This window comes from Carya illinoinensis, chromosome 3 (genome assembly GCF_018687715.1).
Source record: "Carya illinoinensis cultivar Pawnee chromosome 3, C.illinoinensisPawnee_v1, whole genome shotgun sequence".
Lineage (NCBI taxonomy): Eukaryota > Viridiplantae > Streptophyta > Magnoliopsida > Fagales > Juglandaceae > Carya > Carya illinoinensis.
Genome location: NC_056754.1, coordinates 37,988,454 through 38,011,528, shown reverse-complemented (window position 1 = coordinate 38,011,528; position 23,075 = coordinate 37,988,454). Strand labels below are relative to the sequence as shown.

General features: G+C 35.3%; 1 protein-coding gene across 1 annotated transcript; it reads right to left on the bottom strand.

Moving 5' to 3' along the window:
- Positions 1-13,291: 13,291 nt before the first annotated feature.
- Positions 13,292-22,476, bottom strand: LOC122304182 (citrate synthase, glyoxysomal). Its single transcript, XM_043116288.1, has 13 exons — positions 22,110-22,476; positions 21,305-21,485; positions 20,287-20,372; positions 18,522-18,626; positions 17,151-17,213; positions 16,816-16,925; positions 16,360-16,479; positions 16,211-16,286; positions 15,930-16,003; positions 15,702-15,822; positions 15,100-15,197; positions 14,868-14,991; positions 13,292-13,648 (listed from the first exon to the last, which is right to left on the bottom strand). The coding sequence occupies exons 1-13, from the start codon at positions 22,362-22,364 to the stop codon at positions 13,517-13,519; spliced, it is 1,545 nt and encodes a 514-aa protein (XP_042972222.1). The 5' UTR covers positions 22,365-22,476; the 3' UTR covers positions 13,292-13,516.
- Positions 22,477-23,075: the final 599 nt, after the last annotated feature.

The window sequence follows — 23,075 nt, the reverse complement described above, 5'->3', positions numbered from 1 at the left end:
GTTCCTTTAGTCAAAATCTTTTAAGTCAGGATCAAGGGCTCCACACATTTCCCGTCTAGCAGCCTATATAGCTCTTCCTCCCTAAGCGTTGTAAGGGAATGTCAGGGTGATGTGTCCCCTCCCTTACATTTAGGGACTTCCCACGTGATTATGGCCATTGGCCGACCTCAACTTTTGAGGTCGGGGCCCTTAATGGGCCTAGGGATCGTGGGTTCCCCGTATTTGGACTTGTCTTTTAGGCCTTCGGCAAGATGTGAAAAATCTCCTTATAATAATTACAACTTTTCCAAACTTTCAAACAAAAAAAAAATAATAATAATTCAACTTTTTCAAATTTCAAAAAAAAAATTATATTAAAAAATTACATTATAAGAATATTTTAGCTTTATAATTTTTTTATTCAACTTTTTCTCTCTTCTTTCTCAAGATCTAAGAAATACTTAACTCAAACTATCTCACTATTATTCACAAATAATCTTAATACCATTCACAAAACTCTCATCTCATCTCATTCCCCATGCATTCCTTAAGAATATCTTAGAATATCTGTGAATAGTAGTGAAATTATTTTAGTTATAATATTTTATTGGGTTTTGAGAAATGAGAAAGAAAATGTTGAATTTAAGGAATAGTTGACAATACTTTAGAACAATTATATTCTCAAACGAGCCCAAACATTTTAAAGCACATATTTTAAAATTAGATTTGATAAAAGTCTTTCTAAATCGAAAATTTTTTAATAAAGATTAGGTCAATTATTAATTGAAAATGTGGTATAAAATCTTAATCAGTAATTTTACTTTGCAAAATGATAGGAGTTGTTTTTAAATAAAAATTTAATGTAAAAATAAAAATAAATTTATTTAATTTTACCTTTCAAGAAAAAAAAAAAAAGCCTAAAACAAAATTTTAGCCTTAGGCCCTAAAACCTATGGAACCGACCCTGCATAGTGCTCACCTTGGGGTGAGCATTTTTACTCTCCATGGAGCTTGGCCCCATGGAGTTCGCCTGGGGGCAAACACTATTGCTCTCCATGGTGCTCGCTCGAGGGCATGCCTTTTTGCTCTCTGTGGTGCTCATTGGGGGGTGAACACTTTGCCTTTCCACAATGCTCATCGAGGTGGCAAGCTTCATGTTCCTTCACACTACTTGTTTGGGTGGTAAGCACTTTTATTTTCCGTGGAGCTCATCTTTTGTGCTCGATGAGGCTTGAGGCAAGCATTTTGTTCTCTATGGTGTTTGTTTGGGTTATAGTGCTTGCCTGGGGGCAACACTTTTGCTATCCATGGTGCCACTTGGGAGCGAGCACTTTTAGACTTCGTGATGCTTGCCTAGGGTTGAGCATTTTGCCTTTCCGCGATACTCACCAAGGTGGTGAGCTTGGCTCATTTACATTACTCGTTGATGTGCCAAGCACTTTTGACTCTCTATTGTGCTTGGGGTATTAGATGTATAGATTGCAATCTCGAGATTTGAGAGAGAGCTATGGCAAAGGAGATGGTTTTACACTCTAATTTGGAAAGTCGAATATGTTCAGATTTTCATCTAGATATTCAGGGTGATTTTAGCAAATGGCATCATCTAGATCGTTAGATGTAATGAACAGGCTAAATATTCAAGATTTTGATCTCAAAAAGGAGATAATGTCTTGTTTGTACTGATATTTCTCACGAACAAATCAGCAATTTTATGACAAAGAAGAACTGCGATCAAAGGGCACTTTCATAAGCCAGCACATCCTGTGCATTCGGAATGAAAAAAACAAAAAGCAACGCTTGATATGACAGTGGTAGAATACTCAATTCCTATGAACCAAATCTGTCCACATGAGAACAATTAATTCTTCCATATTCGGCTATTTCATCGAACATTGGGCTTAAACATCACATGATGCGCTGGAAAACCAGTTTACAATGTCTTTTTGAGTATAAAAAAACCAAAACTAGTTTTTTCTCAAATGCCGCATGTCTTAACTAATCGTACAAGTATGATATAATCTAAATATTAAAGAAACCAAACTAACAGCGATTAGAAGCAAACAATCACTCATCCATTAGATTTTATATGCCTAACGTATACTTAAATCATTGAAGAATAAGAAAAAAATAGGATGTTCAGTCTCAATCTTCTAATGATAACTAGTGTTTTTTCTTGTAAATTCTCCTACAATAGTTAGTTTAGGAATGTCTGTTTTTGTAACATACGAACCTAGAATTTAGGTTAAGTCAGATAGAAATTATTTAGTTATGTTATGATTATATTTATTCTTTTTATTAAATTATCTCTATGGTAAGATTTTAAGTAATTAGATTGCTACGACACGTTTTCTAGAAAAATTAGTAATGTCTAGTGCCTCGTATAGGTCACGAGCTACGACGTGAGATTTCTGAAGCAGCGCTAAGAGGTAAATAGTATGATCATATAAATGTACACGTAATGTAAATATTATAATTGGGTATGATAATATGATATGGTTTTGATGGTTATCTACGTTGCGCTAAGAGCCAAGTCAAGGTTAGATTGCTTTCACGAACTTCTATGAATTACGATGATTTACATGAAAGTAAGCCTATATATAGTTATGCTTTTACGGATTGTTGATTGATGGATTGAATGTTACAAAAATCACATGGAAATCATGATATGATCATATAATAATTTAAGATAGGTATTCTATGAATTAAAATAGCCAGATCATGCATGCTTCATTCATGTAGTACTTAGACCATATATGCCATGTATTGTTCATGCAATAACTTAAGTCAAGCATGCCATGTAATAAATAGCCTAATCATGTATGACATGTTCATTAGTTCTCAGATCATGCATGCCATGAAATGTCATAAAATGATTAAATCATGTTAGGCCATGTCATGCTATACTATACCATGTACAAGAATATATCATGTTATGCCATGCCATGTACAAGAATATGCCATGCTAGAAAAGTCTAAGAAGTCCAAGAAAATTATCATGCATCAAGAAAGATAAACATTTTAAGGTAACACGGATCCAAGCGTGTTTACCACAGTTATGCTAAGACGGTACCACGGACTCAAGCGTGGTTACCACAAGTTAAGTGAAACACGGACTCAAGCGTGTTTCACTCCATGTCATGCAAGTTAAGTGAACATGGACCCAAGCATGTTTCACTTCATGTCAAACAAGATAAGTGAAACACAGACCCAAGCGTGTTTCACTCCATGTCAAGCAAGATAAGTGAAACACGGACTCAAGCGTGTTTCACTCCATGTCAAGCAAGATAAGTGAAACACGGACTCAAGCGTGTTTCACTCCACGTCAAGCAGGATAAGTGAAATACGGACTCAAGCGTATTTCACTTCATGTTATGCAAGTTAAGTGAAACACGGACTCAAGCGTGTTTCACTACATGACAAGTTATGTGGTGCCATGGACTCAAGCGTGGTTCACCATGAAATAAGTACAATTCAAGATAAACAAGTTACTCATGCATTCACGCTTCATGTTTGCCATGATTATGAGTGTTTCCACCCATGTTAATCCATGAATGTTATATGAAAGTTATGATAAGGCTTTAAAAACCAAATTTATGCTAAGCTAGATAGTATTTTACGGTATGATGTATTATTTACTGAGTATTCGACTCATTTTTGTTGTTTGTCTTTTTGTTTTCTTCTATGTTGATTGCCACAGATGGTGATTATGATGATGCAGAGCTGGATGGCCAGGAGTAGATTTAGTATAAGGACTTAGAGATGAATAAGTGTCATTTACACAAGGATTAAGTTTCTTTTATGTCATTTCAATAATTAGTCTTGTTTAAGATTAGCTCATGTTTTGCTTTATTCAGTTTCAAGTTTCAAGACTATTTATATCCTTTCAGTTAAGTTTTTTTCAATAAATAAGGTATTTCAGAGTAATGAGTCTTTTTACCGGGCATTTTATTATGTTTGTTAGTAACGTCTCTATCCTACGGGAACGGGGTGTTACAGTTTTGCTCCCGACGGTGCTCACCCGGGTCACTTTGCCTTTCTCCAATTTTTGCCGAAGTGGTGAGCACTTTTGTTTTCTGTAGTGCTCATCTTGGTGTGGTGCTCGATATTTGCTGAGGTGATGAACTTTATGCTTTCATGGTGCTCACCGAGTTGAGGGAGCATTATGTTTCATCTAGGATGCTTACCGAGTTGATGAGCACCTTTGCTTCGGCACTGATTGTTTAAGTGGTGAGCACTTTTGCTTTTCTTGATGCTCGCTTAGAGGCAAGCATTTTTGTTTTCCGTGATGTTCATTCATTTAGGGGTGATCTTTATGCCCCAACATGATGCTCACCTTTCAATGAGCACGTTTGCTCTTTTTATATAGAGTACATATTTTCTATATTTATGTTTGATTAAATTTTTTGAATTAAATACAAAATCAGTAAGTCTTCGTACTTTTACAAAGTAAGACCACATTTTTCAATTTTTACAACATTGATAACTTCGAATAAAAAGTAGCTCCATCAATTTCTTTTAAAAGAAAAAACTAACAGAAGGATTGATATTTTTAAAAATTTGCAATTAAATTCATGTTAACACGGCATACTAAATTACTAATGCCACATGTTTGCCAATTGAAAACTAACGCGTGGCAGCAATTCTCTCATTACATTTCTAACTGTTGATTGACAAAGGTACTTAACTGTGAGTATTTTCAAAGGAGATTTAAAGGCTAGTTTGGTTGCCCAACTTATCTCAATCAATCTTAATTCATCTCATTTAATTATTATAATTTTTTTAAATTTCAACACAAAATATAATAAACAATTCAATTTTTTTAAATTTTAAAATAATAATAATATTAAAAAATAATATTCTAACAATATTTTATTCAACTCAACTCAACATCAAAACACTATCTTAGATAGTAAGTTGAGATGAAAGTTAAAAATTGAATAAAATATTATTATAATATTATTTTTATTTTAAAATTTAAAAAATTATAATAATTATATGAGATGAGATGACTTGAAATTGGTTGAATTTTGAATCCAATGAAGGCCTTGTTCTTAAGTATCAATGTTAAGAAAGAGTGGGACTTCTACTATTTCAATGTGAGATTTACAACCCCATGGATCGGCTTACTGGCTAGAGCCAGTCTAGCTTTAGATAATGGCAAGAAGGAAGATCGATCTCAATCTCTTAGGACACTCCTAATGAATTCTTTATCCTAATTTTTAAAATACATTATCAAAACTAAGTTTTTCTATTTCATATATTTATTTTTATAATTTACTATACATCAGTTTACCTATTTTTTTTTATATTATTTAAATATTATATTTTTTTATTTTTTTATTCATTTCAAATATTTTCTTTAACTACCAATAATATTCTCATATCTTTTGATATTTATAATATCTTCTCATATACAATATCATATAATTATGTTTTATTTTAAATTAATCCAAATTTATAAGATAAACCAAAATATAAATTAATTCAATAAAATAGAACATGGTATATACCTACTACTACTACGTGCACCACCAACAGACATTTTGGTTTGCTATGGCTCCCCAGAAAATAATCTTTCCTTAATACATATGATTCTCGTACGTACATACTCTAGATCACCATGATCCGAAAGTTTACTTTCTAGTTTCTGCAGTGAAAGAAATGAACTTGGGGCTAAAAGGGAATTAAGTAAAGTTTACTTTCTAGTTTCTACGGTGAAAGAAAAAAGTAAAAGATAAGAGACAGAAATGAATAAAAAATTTATACATTTGTAAACAGTATCTATTAAATGTAGAGGTGGTACTGTAGCAAACTAGATATTAGAGATGAAATATATAATCCATTGGAGGATATTTTGAGCTCTTTCATTTAAATTTACAAAAAGTTAAATTTTACAGAATCCATTGAGAGTGCTCCAGCATCTTGAAAAGACCTTTAGGATAACTTACATATTGGGATTAGAGCCCTTTTACTCATCATCCCTACACCACACACTATATTTAATTTTTAATTTTTGATTTTGTTGTTTTATTCTTTGTAAACTTAAAGAATTTTTCTACTCATTATCTATATGCAACACATTTAACAAGGAAAAAAATAAAAATAAAAAATAAAAAAATCATATATAGTGTGTGGTGTAAAGATGATGAGTACATTTTTCTTATAATTATATGTTAAATGATGTCTTTAGAGGTAGATAAATGAAAGTGGTTTTGAAAATTGTGAGTGGTCCATGGATGAAGTAAAGCTCTCATATTCTCAATAAAATTTAATTCAATAAAAAAAATATTGCAAAAAGTTGAAACTATGATCTCAATTTGTAATAACAATGAAATCCAAAAACTAATTAGTATTTGATCCAAATTTAAGAAAGTAACATTCAATTCTTCCATGCACGAATACGTAAATAGCTTTCAAATTAAGGTTCTGCTTGGCCACTGAGAATTCTCAGATGAGAATTTTGAATTTTAAGATTAAATATTAAAATATTATATTTTAATATTATTATTATTTTGAGATTTGAAAAAGTTAAGAAAAAGTTGAATTGTTTATTATATTTTGTATGGAAATTTGAGAAAGTTGTAATGATGAGATGAAAATTTTATATTTGAGATGAAAAATTCAAATGGCCAAACAGTACCTAAAACTACGTGGGTCTCTCCATTACATACAAGTCAATGGTCCGAACGCTGTGCAAAAGCCATTATTACCACCAAATGAGATTTTTTTTTTTTTTTTTAAATACTCTTACTTCATTTCATTGAACTAAAGGGGAGATACATTGAGGAATGTCCTCCATAGTTACATTAAAGTCATCAGAAATGCTAAGAGCTCCTTTTGCTAATAAATGGGCTATGGTGTTGCCGTTTCTCCTAACATGAAAAACACGCCACATTGCAAAAGTTTTGAGACATGTTCTAGTCTCACAAATAAACATACTCGAGCTGCTCCATGCTTTATTTTCTTCCTGTAGAGCCTTTGTTACTTGGAGTGAGTCACCCTCCAATTCGACTTGTGTTAGTCCAAGATCCTTGGCAAATTGAGCAGCTACTAAAGATCCATAAGATTCTGCTAGGAGAGGATTAGAAAGTTGCATTTTCTTGTGCCTCATGGTTGCTATAATCTGACCCTTCTCATCCCTTATGACTACACCTATGCCAATCATGCTCTTTGTTTTATCTATTGCCCTATCCTAATTGATTTTAAGCCAGTTTACTAGTAGGACTTGCCAATTCTCAGATGAAGTCCTTGTCTGTTGGCCCTTTTTTTGAGTCTGAATTGTGTCCTCTGCTTCTTTTATCAATTCTAGTCTCAAGCTGGTTTCTCTAAGTAGACAGTTTGGGGATAGGAAATTGTTTTTGAATATATAAGAATTTCTTCTCAGCCATAGCTGTCTAGCTACCATCACAAATTCCTGTAACTCTGAATCATTGAGAACTTGGAGCATAGCCTCAAAAAATGCCAGCATTGGAAGTTGAGAGCAGATGCTTTTTTGTAGCCTCATTGAGCATTGGCCCCAAACATCTTTGACTACCTCACAGTTCCACAGAGTATGTAAAATGCTTTCCTCCACTCGTGAGCAGATTGGACATAGTGAATCATTCACTATTTTTCTTGAATAAGTTTAGCTGGGTAGGGAAGGATTCTTGGCATGCTTTCCACATAAACATCTTGTCTATTGGAGGGACGTGGAGCTGCCATAACTTTTTCTAGACTTTTTTAAATGTTTTACTGGTTGAGGCTTGGCCTTTTCCTTCCATTTCCTTTGCTTTCTCCATGTGATATGCACTCTTCACTAAGATTGAGCCATTTTAAGTGCCATGCCATATGAGAATGTCCTTGGAGTTCATGGAACTGATGGGGGCTTGAAGGATCACTGAGGCTTCCTCTTCTTCAAAGATTTCTTGCACTAGCTCAGTTTTCCAGCTCTTGGTTGAAGGGTCTATAAGCTCAGCAACAGTGGCTTCAGAACTCAGAACCTTAATAGGACTTGTGACCGTTGTTGGTTTAGACTTGACTAACCATTTATCTGAACATATTTTGATATGGTCTCCTATACCTAACCTCTATATTGAACCTGCCTCAATGGTTTGTCTAGCAGATAGGAGACTTCTCCATACAAAGGGGGGCTTGGCTCCCATCTTGGCAGCTTGGAAACTCAAGTTTGGGAAGTACTTAGCTTTTAGAACATTGGCAGCAAGTGATGTTGGGTCTTGGATTAACCTCAAGCAATTCTTGGACAGCATAGCTTTGTTGAAGATTTCAAGATCCCTGAATCCCAAACCCCCCTCAGTTTTGGCTTGCCCCATTCTTTTCCATGAGATCTAATGAATTTTTTGTTCCTTCTCTTGCTGACCCTACCAATAGTTATGGATTACACTGTTTATGGACTGTATTAGAGTTAGGGGCAGCTTAAAAACACTCATTGTAAAAGTTGGAAGGGCTTGAATCACTGCTTTCAAGTAGATTTCCTTCCCTGCCTAAGAGAGAGTCTTGACTATGTGGTTTCTCAGTCTCATCCTTATATTGTCCAGGATATTCTTGAAAGTTTTAAATCTATCCCTACCTACCACAAGGGGTAGCCCCAAATACCTTTCATAAGGCTAAGAGGTTCTTATTCTTGCTATAGATAAGATAAATTGCTTGGTTGTTTTGCTTGTATTTCTACTAAAGACAATTGAGGTTTTCTCAACATTTAATCTCTGACCCAAGGCCCTTTCATAGAGTCTTAGTAGGCTGATCATTCTATCCCATTCCAAGGCATTGGCTTTGCAAAAAAGGAGGTCGTCATCTGCAAAAAATAGGTGAGATACCATCATCTGTCCACGTGCTACTAGAACACCATGAATGAGTTCCTTCTCCTCAGCTTTCTTAAGCAAGTTACTCAGAACTTCTGCACACAAGATGAAAATGTAAGGGTATAGAGGATCACCTTGCCTTATGCCTAGAGTGGGGGAAAAGGCCTTTTGGGGTTACCTATTAACAAGCAAGGAATATGTGACTGTTTTAATAGAGTTCATCACCAAATCCACCCATGTACTACAAAAACCCAGCTTGAGTAAAGCTACTCTCAGAAATCTCCACTCCACTCTATCATATGTTTTGATCATATCTGACTTCAAGGCCATATAGCCCTCTTTCCCTGTCATTTTACACTTCATGGTATGCAAAGTCTCAAAAGCAATAATAATGTTATATGAGATGAGCCTATTTGGAACAAAAGCTGATTGAGATGTAGATATGAGATTAGGGAGAATTTTTTTAAGCCTATTTGCAATGAGATAGGTCTGAACTCTGTCACTCTTGTTGGTGTCTTCTTCTTGGGAATGAGTGCAATGAAGGTACTGTTAATACTTCCCATGCTGCCCCTCAAATTGAGCACATTCAGAACTGTCTCATAGACTTGAGGACCCACTATTGGATAGTGTTTTTTATAGAACGTAGCTGGGAAGCCATCTGGTCCTGGGGAGCTAAGTCTATTCATTTGGAACATTGCTTCTTCCACTTCTTGTGTGCAATAGGGTCTGGTGAGGAACTCATTTTGGGACTCAATCACTCGAGCTTCTAAAGAGGACAGGCATTCTATTGGGTGACTAGGATTAGAGGAGGTTGAAGAGGTTAATGAAGTAGTCTTGGAACAGGTCCCTAATCCCTTCTCTTGAGTGCACCACTTTATCATTGTTGTCTACCAGTGTCTTTATCCCATTGGTTGCCCTTCTTTGAGATGCTGCCTGGTGGAAATACTTTGTGTTTCTATCCCTCTCTTTCAACCACCTTATTTTGGCTTTTTTCTTCCACTTGATATTTTTAGCCTCTAGCTTGTTGTCTACTACCCTTTGGACCTATTTGATCTCCTCATTTAAGTTGCCTGTATTGTCCTCCTGCAGGTTAGAGAGGAGTTCTAGTTGAGCCTGAATCTCTCTCTTTGATGTGCCAAAGGCCTTCTTGCTCTGTAGAGTAAGCCTTTGTTGGCAGTTTTTCAAGCCTTTTGAGATGAGGTTCATACTGTTGTTGGCCAACCTAGGTGACTTCCAACCCTCTTCCACCTTTGTATAATATTCTTCATTTAGTGTCCAATAGGCTTCAAACCTAAATGGTTTTGTTTTTCTGCTACCAAGGTGTTGCTGTTGTTCCATGGTGATCCAGATGGGCCTATGGTCTGAGTTAAGAGAGGGGAGGATATAAACACTTGGATCTGTGTATAGGTCTAGCCAGACTCCATTGCCAAGTGCCTTGTCCAACCTCTCTTTTGTAAAGTTGCCCCTTGCCTGCCATTGGTCCAGGTGAACTTGTTCCCTAAAAATCCCATATCTAGAAGTCCACACTTGGCTATTGTTTCCCTAAACATCTCCATTTGCTTGTGAGGTCTCGGGGGGCCTCCACTCTTCTCCATATTGCTCAAAATCTCATTGAAATCACCTACACACAACCATCCATTTCCTGCTGTAGGTTTCAATGCTTGTAATAACTGCCAACTTTCATGTCTTTTCTCTGTAGTTGGATTGCCATAGAAGCCCGTTAGGATCTAGGTGACTCCTTTCATATCTTTAACTGCCAGAGAGATGTGTGAGATTGTATAGGATATCACTTTAGCCTCTACTTCTTATTTCCAAAAGAATGCTAGGCCTCCCCTAGATCCTATGGAGTTAACCACAAAACTATGCTCATACTTAATCAAATGCCTGATTGATTCCATTTTTTCTTTTCTACTCTTTGTTTCCATAAAAAAACAAAGGTTGGGGGCTTTGTTTGCACCACAAGGCACAAATTATTAACTGGCCGAGGGTTCCCAAGCCCTCGGCAATTCCAGCTCAAGCAACTCATCTTAGTTGGTGGGGCTGGACACCAGCCACCACCATATCTTCCTTGCTAACAGTCATGACATGTTCCTTCTCCACTTTTGATTTCTTAAGGGCCCTAACGGATGCTGATCTAGTGATAAGGCCTGCCTCTCTCTTAGAGCCAATTGGTATGTTTTCTTTGTTCACTTCTATTAAAGGGCCTGCATTGCCTTTATCCCTTGCTTTCCTTTTCCATGTTGTTTGACTCTTAAGTTTCTACAAGGCTTGGACTTGGTCTAAGAAAAAATGGGCCAATGAGGATACTTGGGCCTTCAGATCATTGCACCTGTTGAGATTCAAGGCAGCTTGTTGGGCCTTGTCATTGCTGGAGGTTTCTGCCTTGTTTATTGGAAGTGCAGATTCCTCAATGCCTTGCATCAAACAGGATTCTGTATCTTTTAAAGCTTGCTTTGACCTGCCCACAAATAGCTCCACATTTGTTTCCTTACAAAGGGCCTGATTGCTTCCTGCTTTTTGGTCGATAGAAAGGGGGTTCACAGTTGCCCTTTTTGTTTCTGTGTTGTCCCCATCCTGCAGGCTAGAGTTCTGGTCTACTGGTGTAGGTTCATGCTTCTTGGTTGGAGTGTCGTCCCTGACTTCTCTCTCCCCCTCCCATGGTTGCTCCCCTGCTTCATCAGATAAACCTGAATTTCCATACCTTTTCCCCGGGAGATCACCTACTCTAGTTGCTGGTGCTTGAAGCCAAGTCCCATATTGAAGCTTGCTGCTATCTGTATTCAAACTTTAGCAGCCTCTCTGTGCATGCTTTAAGACCTCACACTTGAAACAAAACGATGACAAACGTTCATATTTAAAGGGAATCCATGTTCTCTTACCTTCAAAGGCCAGGAAGAGACCTCTTTGGAGAGCCTTTGAGATATCAACCTTCATCTTTAGTCTCAAAAACTTACCCCAGCCAATGCACCTATCATCAACTTGGACAGAAAGAGTCTTCCCAATAGTGTCACCAATCTTTTTGCCTACCTCTTCTGTCATGCTTGCCAAAGGCATGTTATATGCATGGATCCAAAACTCTTCTATGGTGAATGGAACTTCATTGATGGATCTGTTCTCTTCATACAACTGAAGACAGACCAGCCACCTATCGAAAGACCAAGGCCTTCCAAGTATAACCTGTTAAAGGTCCTACTCTAAGTGGAATTCTACTAGGTATTTATTGCTTCCAACTTCTATAAATTGAATCCAGCTTTTACATCTTCACACTCTTGACATGGTAGTCTTAAATGCTTCTCTATTTACTGACCTTTCAGCAATGACCATAGCCAGCAGACAAGAGTTATCATGTTGCAAATGTTTTGCTGTTGAGTTGGAGGCCAAGATTACCTCCCCTTTTTCCTTCTTTGTGAGAGTAAGTTCTTCCCACTGTTTTACTAGCTCCTTTGCCATATCTCCTCTTCAAACCAACAAAGCTAGCTTAGGAGACAAAAACTCTGCTAGAAAGAAAAAACCTCAACCTTGAGAAGAGAAGATCGATGTTTATAGACACGTGTTTTGCCAACGCCTCCACCAAATGAGATAAGGGGGCAAATCCAGCCAGCATAGTAGTATTTTTCTTGGTAATAATTTTCTCTTATCTCATTTCATTTCTTTTTTAAATATTATTCAAACATAAATATTTTTAAACTAATATAAACTTTTAAATAAAAAATAAAAAAACAATTCATTTTTTCAATTTTCAATATAAAAATTATATTATAATAATATTTTTATTTGATAATATTTTTATTTAACTCTCTCTCCCATTTTCCAAAATCTAAAAAATATTTAATTCAAACTATTTCACAACTATTTACAAATCATCTTTCGCAAATTCTCATCTCATATCATCTCATCTCCTTTCCAAATATCACTCAAATACAAATACTTCCAAACTAATCATTACAACTTTTCTAAACTTTCAAAAAATAAAAAAATAAGTCAACATTTTCAAATATCCAAACAAAAATAATATTTAAAAAATTATATTCTAACAATAATATTTTGATTTTAGATAAAATGAAATGATATGTTTTGTTTAAAGTTAAATAAAATATTGTTATAAGATAATTTTTTAATATTAATTTTATTGTAGAATTTGAAAAAATTGAATTGTTTATTATATTTTATATTAAAATTTGATAAAGTTGTAATGATTAGATAAAATGAGATAAGATAATTTGGTATTTGGTAACCAAATCAGGCCTAACTCAAACTATCTTACTAATATTTATAAACTAACTTATTACTATTTACAAAATTCATATCCCTTCTCATTTCCCAAACATCTCGTTAATTTTCTAACTGAAATGCCAAAAACATTAAAGGTGCCCTAAACCAAGCAATGCCAAAACATCTGGCATTCATTGATGAAGAAGCTTATCATTAATCTGATGACTTTCCAGGCTCTGTCACTCGGGAAATTTGAAATTAAGAAGAATAATCATGTCACTATGTTATGCAATACCACAACATAAACCGTCCTTATTTATTTATTTATTTATTATTTTGATATTCATAAACCGTCCTTATTTGTGCTGTAATACAATGCCAAAAAGTTAAAAATAACCCACAAACCCATTCCAGTTCTATTTGTAAGCATATGATCTGCAAGAAATCTGCAAAAAAGACATTTATTTATTTATGATGTGGTAGAAATGTTATTCTTTCGGTATGCGAATTCTGGAACAAGCCCTGGCCTAAAGCCCAGATCCGGCCAACCGCCGTCTCGAGGCATTTGAAACAGAAACCTGACCAAGCTTGTCTGTCTCTGTCAATGCCATCCGTTCGTTGAGTGGCATATAATGCCGCAGCCATACCCCAGTATAAACCTGCATCATCAGACAGATTTCGGAAATGAGTAAACAGTAAGAACATCTCAGGAAATATAATGAAATTCTTCAATCGCGTGTTCCCCAAGTACTAAGTATCTATGTTGGATTGTTGTAGGTAACAGAACTTTTCATTATAGAGCTTTATTGAAAAGTTTTACTATTGTAAGTTGTTTATTGGTTGGTAAACACTGTATGAACTTTCCAACAAAAGATTCAATTTGGTTTTTTATAAAAATGTATATTTTCAGTTTCTTTTTTTCCTAGCACTTTTTATAAATTTTGCTAGGATATCTATAAAAGAGCTTTTAGACTGCTTCAAACTCAAAACCAAACAGGCACTTAAGATCCAGTTTGGATGTTAAGTCAAGTTGAACTGAGTTGAGATGAGTTGAGTTCTTTATGAATATTAGTAAGTTGAAATGGTGGAGTGAGTTTTGTAAGACCCACCTAAGATGAGTTTAAATGTGTTTAGATGTTAAGACAAACTTAGATGTATTTATAGGAAGTTGAAAAAGGTTGTGGATCCCGTGTGTAAAGAGGTGTTAAGTTGAAAAAAGTTATGGGTCCCTTGTGTAAAGAGATTTTGAGTTGAAATGAGTTTAGTGATTTGGAAGTTGGGTGTTTGGATGTTAAACTCAATTTAAAATTAGACTAAACTGAGAAGTCCAAGTTCCAAATGGGCCCTTAAAAGCCGTAACCATAAATGCTGAGGAGAAAGTTTAAATAGCTTAATTCACCAGAATGTGCAACGTATGGGTTTCCAGCTCCTTGTACTTAAAAGGGCAAAAAAAAAAATCATTCATCCACTAGATGACCAAAAAGAAAGTGACCAATGGCCTTTAAAGTTATCTTATATACAACCCACTATATGATTACAATAATTATAAATCAAATCTACAACTTAAAAAAAAAAAAAAAAAAAAAGTGAAATGTTATTCTTCATCCTAAATTTTTCCATCCACAACCACACTTGTTGATGTGGCATATTTTAAGTAGTTTCCATTTAAGTGACAGACATATGAAACAACTTAAAATGTCATCAGCATAAGTGATTATGGATGAAAAGATTTAGAATGAGTAAGATTGCTCTAAGAAAAAAGTTTTATACAAGAAAGCAAGACAGTCATTTTGTTCTGCCAGAGGAAAAAAAATTATCACAAAAATGAAAACAATGAAGAAAATTAAAGGGCAAAAGAATCACTACAGAGGAAATAACCTGTTGAGGTCTCATTATCTTTGTATCAGGATCATCCAGGGACTCTCTCCAGTGTGCCAAATACCCAGCCATTCGTGGGATTGCAAATAAAACAGTGAAGAACTCTGTCGGAAATCCCATTGCCCTGATCAATGAGAATTGAATACTTTCATACCAGTTATGTGCTCAGAGAAAAATCAAAGATGTCCATCTAGTGATGGCTAGCATTGAAATCTATTAAATTTTAGTGTACCTATATATTAAACCAGAGTAGAAATCAACATTTGGATATAGTTTCCTCTTAATAAAATATTCATCAGATAGTGCAGCCTTCTCCAAAGCAACAGCAACCTACAAATGGCATAAAGAAAAAAGATAAGATCAGATGGTCTTATTCAAGAAATCCTAGTGCAGTGGCATGCTATTAAGATGTGAAACTATATGGAAAAACATCAAAAGTGAACTGGATGAGAACCGAGACCCACTTATGCCTAGAACAATAGTTTATGCTACCACAGCGTTTATTCTCTCATCAATTTAGATAATGAGTGTTTTCACAACTTATGCCATCAGAGTTGATACATTGCACAGTCATAGAGTGTAAGTTTTCCGTTCCATTGAGTTATAAAATAGGTTTATCTTTCTCATTTAGTTCTCCCTTAAAGAATCATCTACTTTTGTAATTGACTATGATGTCAGAAATGTGCCAATGCTCGTAATTTGTTGATCATCTTCATTATCAGAACTGTGCTAGGGCTCAGGAGAACAGAAGGAATTTGAACAAGCAACAGAGGACACATGCTGTCTTCCATGAACAGAGAGAACATAGTGTTGGGAAAAATAAAAAGATAATACCTCAATTAGAGGATCCCGGCCAACAATGGAGAATACTTCCTCTGCCAGTTTCTTTATCACCTTTGCTCTTGGATCATAGTTTTTGTATACACGATGTCCAAAACCTGACATCTTACGCTTCCTGGAGAAATGAAGTGTGTAATTTACCAAAATCAATGTATAATTTCATGCAAGAAGGCCATTATAACCTGTTACAAAGTCAGGCAATGGATGTCACGAAATAATTACCTGTTCTTCACACCCTCAATGAACTCCGGAATGTTTTCAACAGTTCCAATCTCACCCAGCATCTTAAGCACAGCCTACAATATACAAGATAATGGGAAAAGCTTACTTACCAGTGACACAAAACATAGTTTGAGCATAACATTTCAGGAAAAGATAGAATCAAAGACCTAAACCATATTAAATATCAAATACTTACGCTGCCATGGAGGTGTTAAATTACAGTACTAGGACCTCTCAAGTGTGGAAAAAGACTGAAAGTAAAATGTTGACATACTGTATACCTCATTAGCTCCACCGTGAAGAGGACCATACAGTGCACCAACAGCCCCAGCAAGAGCAGTGTATACATCAACTCCACTGCAGAGACAGCCAGCTATGTGAACAAAAAGTTTAAGGTTAATTTATTTTGGTAGGGTTTCAACCTATCTACCTTGATGATAGATGTCGAGCAGCAGCCGTGGAGCAATTCATTTCATGTTCTGCATGCAGTATGAAGAGAATATCTAAAACTCTAGCTAGTCGAGGGTTGGGTTTATACGACCTATTGCCTCTGCAAGTTTGTAGGAAGAAAATGTTAATTAGGTTAGATGAGACAAAAAAAAAAAAAAAACTCCAAAATAATAACCTCCATGTTGAAAAACCAAGATTCTGTTTGTCCCATTCCAAAGAACAATGTACTAAATTCATATTTATCGGAAAGAGGATGTAATGACCAAAGCTCAATGCATCAGTACTGGCCTTTTAGAGAACAAATTTTTTTTGGATAGGTGAAAGAAATCCTCTCAGAGGCCAGTACTGAAATAACATCAGAAGTAAAAGTTATCATGTTAGAAAGAGAATAAGTATGCCATCCACAATATCATTGAGATCAAAAGATGCTACATACAATGAATCTAGCATGTATAAGAAATTCTCTGAATAAGAAAGGTTGCTAGATGGGAGAACTGGAGGCCTTCCTGCCATCCTCAAATAAGCTGCTGCTGCGATGGTTGGTGCCTGCAAAAAAAAAATGAATATTGATTTTACTTAAATCAGTCGGAACTAAATAAGTTGTTCACTGCAATCCTATAGCAGCAGCAAGTGTGCTAACAAAACTTTAACAGGAAAGGCTTACATAAGTTCCAAAAACCAAGCATGTCACCATTGATAATTATTGAACAACAATTGCAAGGCAAAAAAAAAAAAAAAACAAGGAGAAAAGAATAAATTGAATAAGCAAACCTTCCCAAGAACGCGTGCTATTTGTTTGTCTCTCACTTGTTTCGACCGATAAAGATCCTGGCCCTTTATAAACAAAAACAATAATGAGAAATGTCAACAAGTTCAACGAAACTGAGACAATAAGTTTCTAAAAGTGATTGACACAACTAACTCAGGCTATCATTTGTTACTCGTTTTTTTTTTGGCAAGGCTGTTTATCAATTAAAAACAGATAAAAAGAATTGTCTTTTAGTAACTGCCACAGCAATATTTTTCCAAATCAGCAGGGATAAGGAGGTGCAACTTATTCAGATTCTGAGTAATAACACTCTTCACATAACAAGAATGTTTAGACAACAGCATCTGTCAATGAAGTAAATCACGAAGTCAGTTTGTTTGCTACAACAGAAACTACATCAACCCAGAATCCAGGAATAACTTCAAATTCTTCCATCTATCAAGATAGATTTTCAGGGTCAAGTTTGGGAACCAAAAGTATCTAAAAATTTTCCAACTCTTAATCCAAACATCTTTATCCCAAACAATCTCAGTCATCAAAACATTTTACCTCAATTTCCATAACAAGTAAAAACCAAAAGTAACTTTCAAAAAACTAGAAATAAATAACTCACAAACCTCTCTTAAAAAAACTCTCCATCCAAACAAATTTCAGTGAGCCCCACCACTTTTTAAAACCCCAATAAAAACTTCTCTCAAAGACTTTCTCAATCCAAACTTTTTTTAATAGGTCCCACTACTTTTACAAAACCCACCGTTAATAACTTTATAGTTTTATAAAAAAATTTCAGAAACTTTCAAGAAAAACCTACATCTCTTAAATCTCAATAAAAGGACTACAGGAAAATGCATAATGATATACTTTATAAAGGAGGGATTTTACTTATCAAAATAGGGAGAGTTACCCTATTTTGATAAGTTAGGAAGTCTGGGAAAGTTAACCCAACCTTTCCACAACACATTCAAATATTAAAAATAAAGGTTGAAATTTAAGGTAAAGTTTCACTTGCAAAGATAAAATAGGTGGTTTCCACATCTACTGATCACCGAATGAACCTAACCTCACACAGAAAGCAGTTTTTTTTTTTCCCTTTTACTGTGAATTGTATAATGCCTACATCAAAGGGCTTGACAATTGTACCAGGGTTTTATTTCTGAAATTAAATCGGAGTAATTCCTTGAGTTTATGTGGACAAAAATGGATGGTGGAAGAACATTTCACAAGTTTTCCCTTCCAAGAACATAACCGATAGAACACATAAAAAATGTGTAACATGGGGTACCTGTATTGTTACACATCATACTTGTAAGATACCAATGCCTACATAGAAAGGCAAATATGAAACTGCCTCAAACTCAAATTATCAAACTTACTCTAAGAGCAGGATTGGCATCAGGATGGAAGACTGAAAGAGCACTCATTGCACTGACAAGTACACCCATTGGATGTGCATCATGAGGCATTGCCTGTATAATGTCCTATAAAACAAATTTAAAGAAGGATAACTTCTGTCAAAAATGAAAGTTGCTGCTTTAAAAAAGTGGAAAACCATTCTGCAAGCGAGATGTAGTTTTTCCTTGATGTTCAAGATAAAATTCAGCCTATCCCTTCTATCACAAAAACCCTTTAAATAATTGGATTTCCTAGGATAAAGAGCTTTCATTACAGATTTAAACATTTAGCTGGATAGCACACATTAAGAAAATTATGTTTACTACCAAAACCAAACCTTGGGGTTAAATCACATCTACAAAAATAAGTACAATTGTCATAATTATATTGCTTTTGCCGAATGCCATCTAGGAAACTAGGGTGGTGGAAATCATATGTCCACAAAGATGTTTCTTATTATCCTTCACAGACAGACATGTTTTATGCTCAACACATGCAATGACATATCATCAATATAAGAAACATTAAAATTCATAAGAGCATAAAATAATGTGATATTTAGGCCATGCTAATCACATGACCGTATAATGTTTGTTCATGGTTTATCTGAGCATATCAGAAAATGGATATAGGAGCAACAGATTAAGTGGGGCATTGAATTCCATGATTTGAAATAGAAACAAAAACGATATTTCATCATGTCCTTTCATTAGCAGCGTCTATTCTTCACATATGCGAGATTGGTAAGTTAGTCTTGACTAAAACAGATGCATATTCCAAGTTATCTGCTAACGAAAGTATCATTTCCATCTTTCCTGAGATGGTTGTGACTAAGGCCTCATCTGGTTACACAAATGAGATGAGATAAAAATTGAATATAATATTGTTATAATATTATTTTTGTTTTAGGATTTGAAAAAGTTGAATTGCTTTCTGTATTTTGTTTGGGAGTTTGGGAAAATTGTAATGATTTTTATGAGATGAGATGGTTTGTGAAGACGAACCAGACCTAAATCACTTGAAGTGCATACAAGCACTTAAAAGTATTACCAAAACCGTGAAGTCAGATGATTAATTTTTTTAAAACATATGCACCAATGTCCACTTTTCCAATATGTATTTTATATATATATATATAGAAATACATATTTCCTTGCTCTTGACTAGGAGTTTTCACTTGTATCCATCCTGTGTACTTGGGCTACACCTATTTCCTCATTGATATCATTAATATTTTTTACCAGTTAAAATATATATATATATATATATATATGGAGGACAAATCCAAGAACCTCGGAAAGTCACAAAAGGTCCTCCTATAGGTGACAATCAAGAAGAAATACATCACAAAGTTTTCTTAAAAAAGAAAGGATGCAAAGATGTTTCCCAAAGGTCACTGCCCTTTTTATTTTGTCAAGGCACCACATACTTCCATAAATCCAATTTTATAATAGGACAAACAATTAGGGTAATCTAGCCCCATTCAGCACTACCTTTGATGGGGGAGAAACCCAAACATTCAAATTCCAAAAGGGAAGAGGTAATACTTAAGTAAGAAGATCTATCATTCCACAATGAAGAAGAGAAGGTGTGGGAGGAGCAAGTTTTCAACCTTTCATGAATCATGCCATAAGAGTACTTCTGCAGAACAAACTCAATCAAATTGAGACATGTAACATACATACATATATATATATACATATATATATATTCCAAAACTAGGTATACTGAGAAAAAATATCAGACCAGAATTCCCTGCGGTACAGCTGAATGCTGAGAAACAGCAAACTCCCAGTCTGCTAGCTGACTTCCAGAAGGCAAATTCCCATACACTGAAAGAAGGAAGCAAATTAATTCAGATGACCATTTAATAATCGAATACAAGTATGGTATATGAAAGTTTTTGAAGAAGCAACAAAATTATGTAATAATTATAATAATTTTTTTCGTTGGAAATTCTCTGGTATTTTTTTTATTTTTTATTTTTTATTGATGAGGAACCCTGGAAGCCCTGCAATTGCAACATGTATTTTACTTAACTCTAGACCCATGCAATGCGCCCAAGTAACACGGATTGAGTAAGTCACTAGCTTTTCATAGATAGGACGTGACTCATAGAAGTTTTTCGCACCCAGGAGTTCAAACCTTAGATCCGGAGCCATACCCCATAAACAAGGCCCTTACCACTTGAACCAACCACTAAGGTTTCTCCAGTATAATTAATCACTGTAACACACTTTCCTCTGAGCATGCACAGAATATCAATTGCATATGAACGTAATGGAATATTTTTGTTAGGAAGATGAAAGTTTATGCTAATTTAGAAACATGACAGTTTATACTAAGAGTTAATGCTTATAGAGACAGTACAGCCAGAGAAAGAGATGAGTAAAGCAGTCAACCCTCCTTAGCTAGTTGTACTTCTAAAACATCATATCGGTTAAAACCCACTTTCTCTACCACTTTTTCTTAAATGTCCAACGCACTTAAACTATATTTCATTTCTGGATGCCCAGTGGACTCTGCTGATAGGTTCTGCAATGTTCAGAATTCAAACCGAAGTTGCATCTACTCAATAATCTCTCTCTTTTCCTTATTACCATTTGCCATCAAGGATTGGTTTCCTACGGAATTGTTTTTCACAAAATAAAAATGAATAAATAAAAAAAAATAGCTCTAGCAAACTAGTATAGGTCATGATAATTTATCATGACTATTATTTATCAGAAACTACCACATTTTGGAAATTTTCCAGTGAACTTACTTAAGAGATACGCCACTTCCAAAAACGTGCTACTTTCTGCCAACTCCTCAATTGGGTAGCCTCTATACCTAAGGATACCCTCATCACCATCAATATAACAAATCAACGACCGGACAGGAGCTGTGTTCAGATAGCCCGGATCATAAAGTTTGAGCCCCTTGTCATTCTTTCCAGTTGTAATCTGTATGTCCAGAAGAGAAATTCCACAAGGTCAAGTAAAATGGAAGTAAAAAATCAGCTCACCCGATGTTATCCATCAATACATCAGAAGTATAATGCCAACAGCCATAACAAACAAACATATAACGATCCAATGGCCGAAAAAAATCACATTTTATCATTTTACCTTAGGATTAAAAATAAAATGAGTCACAGATGGAAAAGGTGGGGCGAAAAAAGCATATCTGATCTTACTCTACATTTTCTCAATAGCTAAAAAGACCGCACATGATAACTACCAGCCAAAAACACAGAAACATTAGAACGCTAAGACCCAAATCAGAACAAACTCACGTGAAGCCCCACAAACTAATTACTAACCCGCGTAATTAATAATTGAAAACCCAATCCCAACATCTTTTCTTTTTTCTTGTTTTGTTCACTGTTTTACAATATCTCGCCAGGCACAAAAACCCAGTCTATAAACAGCCATTACTCACCAAAAAGACAAACTTTAACAAAATAGATATATGATATATATATATATATATATATATAGACAAACAAAACCCAAAACAAACATAATTCAGCAATCAAGTGAAAAAAAAAAAAAACGTTTTATGTAGATATATGTAAATAACTATACCTTCTTGAGATCAGTTGCTTTGACGGTTCCTTCCTCAGATACGGGGACCTGGTACTTCTTCCCAGTCCTCTCGTCGATGATGGTGAGCGAGCCTCGGAGGTTGCCGGGTGGAGGGACCGAGGTCTGAGCGGAGAGGCAGTGGGGCCCAAGAGCTGGCGCGACATCGTTGAGGTCAGTTGACGAGAAAAGGTGCGCAGTAAGTACGGCTAAGCGGCCCCGCGCCACCGCCACGGATGACTCTCTCCCGGTCGACATTTCCTCTGTGTGTTTACTTTCCTCCTGAATCCTTCGGGATCGTGAAGGGCTGGCTAAACGAACTACGAAGACCCAGCAATCCAATTCGAACTTTTTAACATCTGTAAGGTGTGTGTGTACATGTATATATATAGATATATTTATTTATTTATATATTCTAAGTTGGAGCTAGGGGGGAGATCGGTCCGGTCCGGTCCGGTTCCGGGGGGTTTGATGGACCGGACCGGACCTATTCGGTCCAGGGATTCCCTACCCTGGACCGGACCGAATCTCAATGGAACCGGGCGGTCCGGTCCCATTCGGGACGGTCCGGTCCGGTCGGTCCAATCGGTCCGACCGGACTCCAAATGGGCCAATGGCCCAATTTTTTTCTTACATCAATTTCGGCCCAACAGTTAAAATCCACTAATAATTTATCTAATTTGAAGCCCAAAATACCAAAAAAATACTTAGAAAGAAAAATAAAAATAACCATTAAAAAAAATTATCTATATACAATAAATTTGAATAAAATATTTTACTACCAAATGAAGAAAAATTTCTATATACGTTCTAAACAATTTAAAGATCAATCAATTATAGTATATACTATTTAATATTTATCATATATCTAAAAAAGGAAAGAAAGCTCTTCTAACAAGAGAAAAATATAGCAAAAATCGATTTTCATGTATCTTACTTTACATACATGATACATGGTACATCAAATTA

Bases quoted from the DNA above. Each gene is read 5' to 3' on its own strand.
- LOC122304182 (XM_043116288.1), bottom strand. From the start codon at position 22,364: ATGTCGACCGGGAGAGAGTCATCCGTGGCGGTGGCGCGGGGCCGCTTA. The intron at 15,823-15,929 runs GTAATTATTTCG...TCATTTCTCCAG, and splicing joins ATTGAGGGTGTGAAGAACAG to GAAGCGTAAGATGTCAGGTT. The intron at 15,198-15,701 runs GTATTATCTTTT...TGCCATTTGTAG, and splicing joins GCCGGGATCCTCTAATTGAG to GTTGCTGTTGCTTTGGAGAA.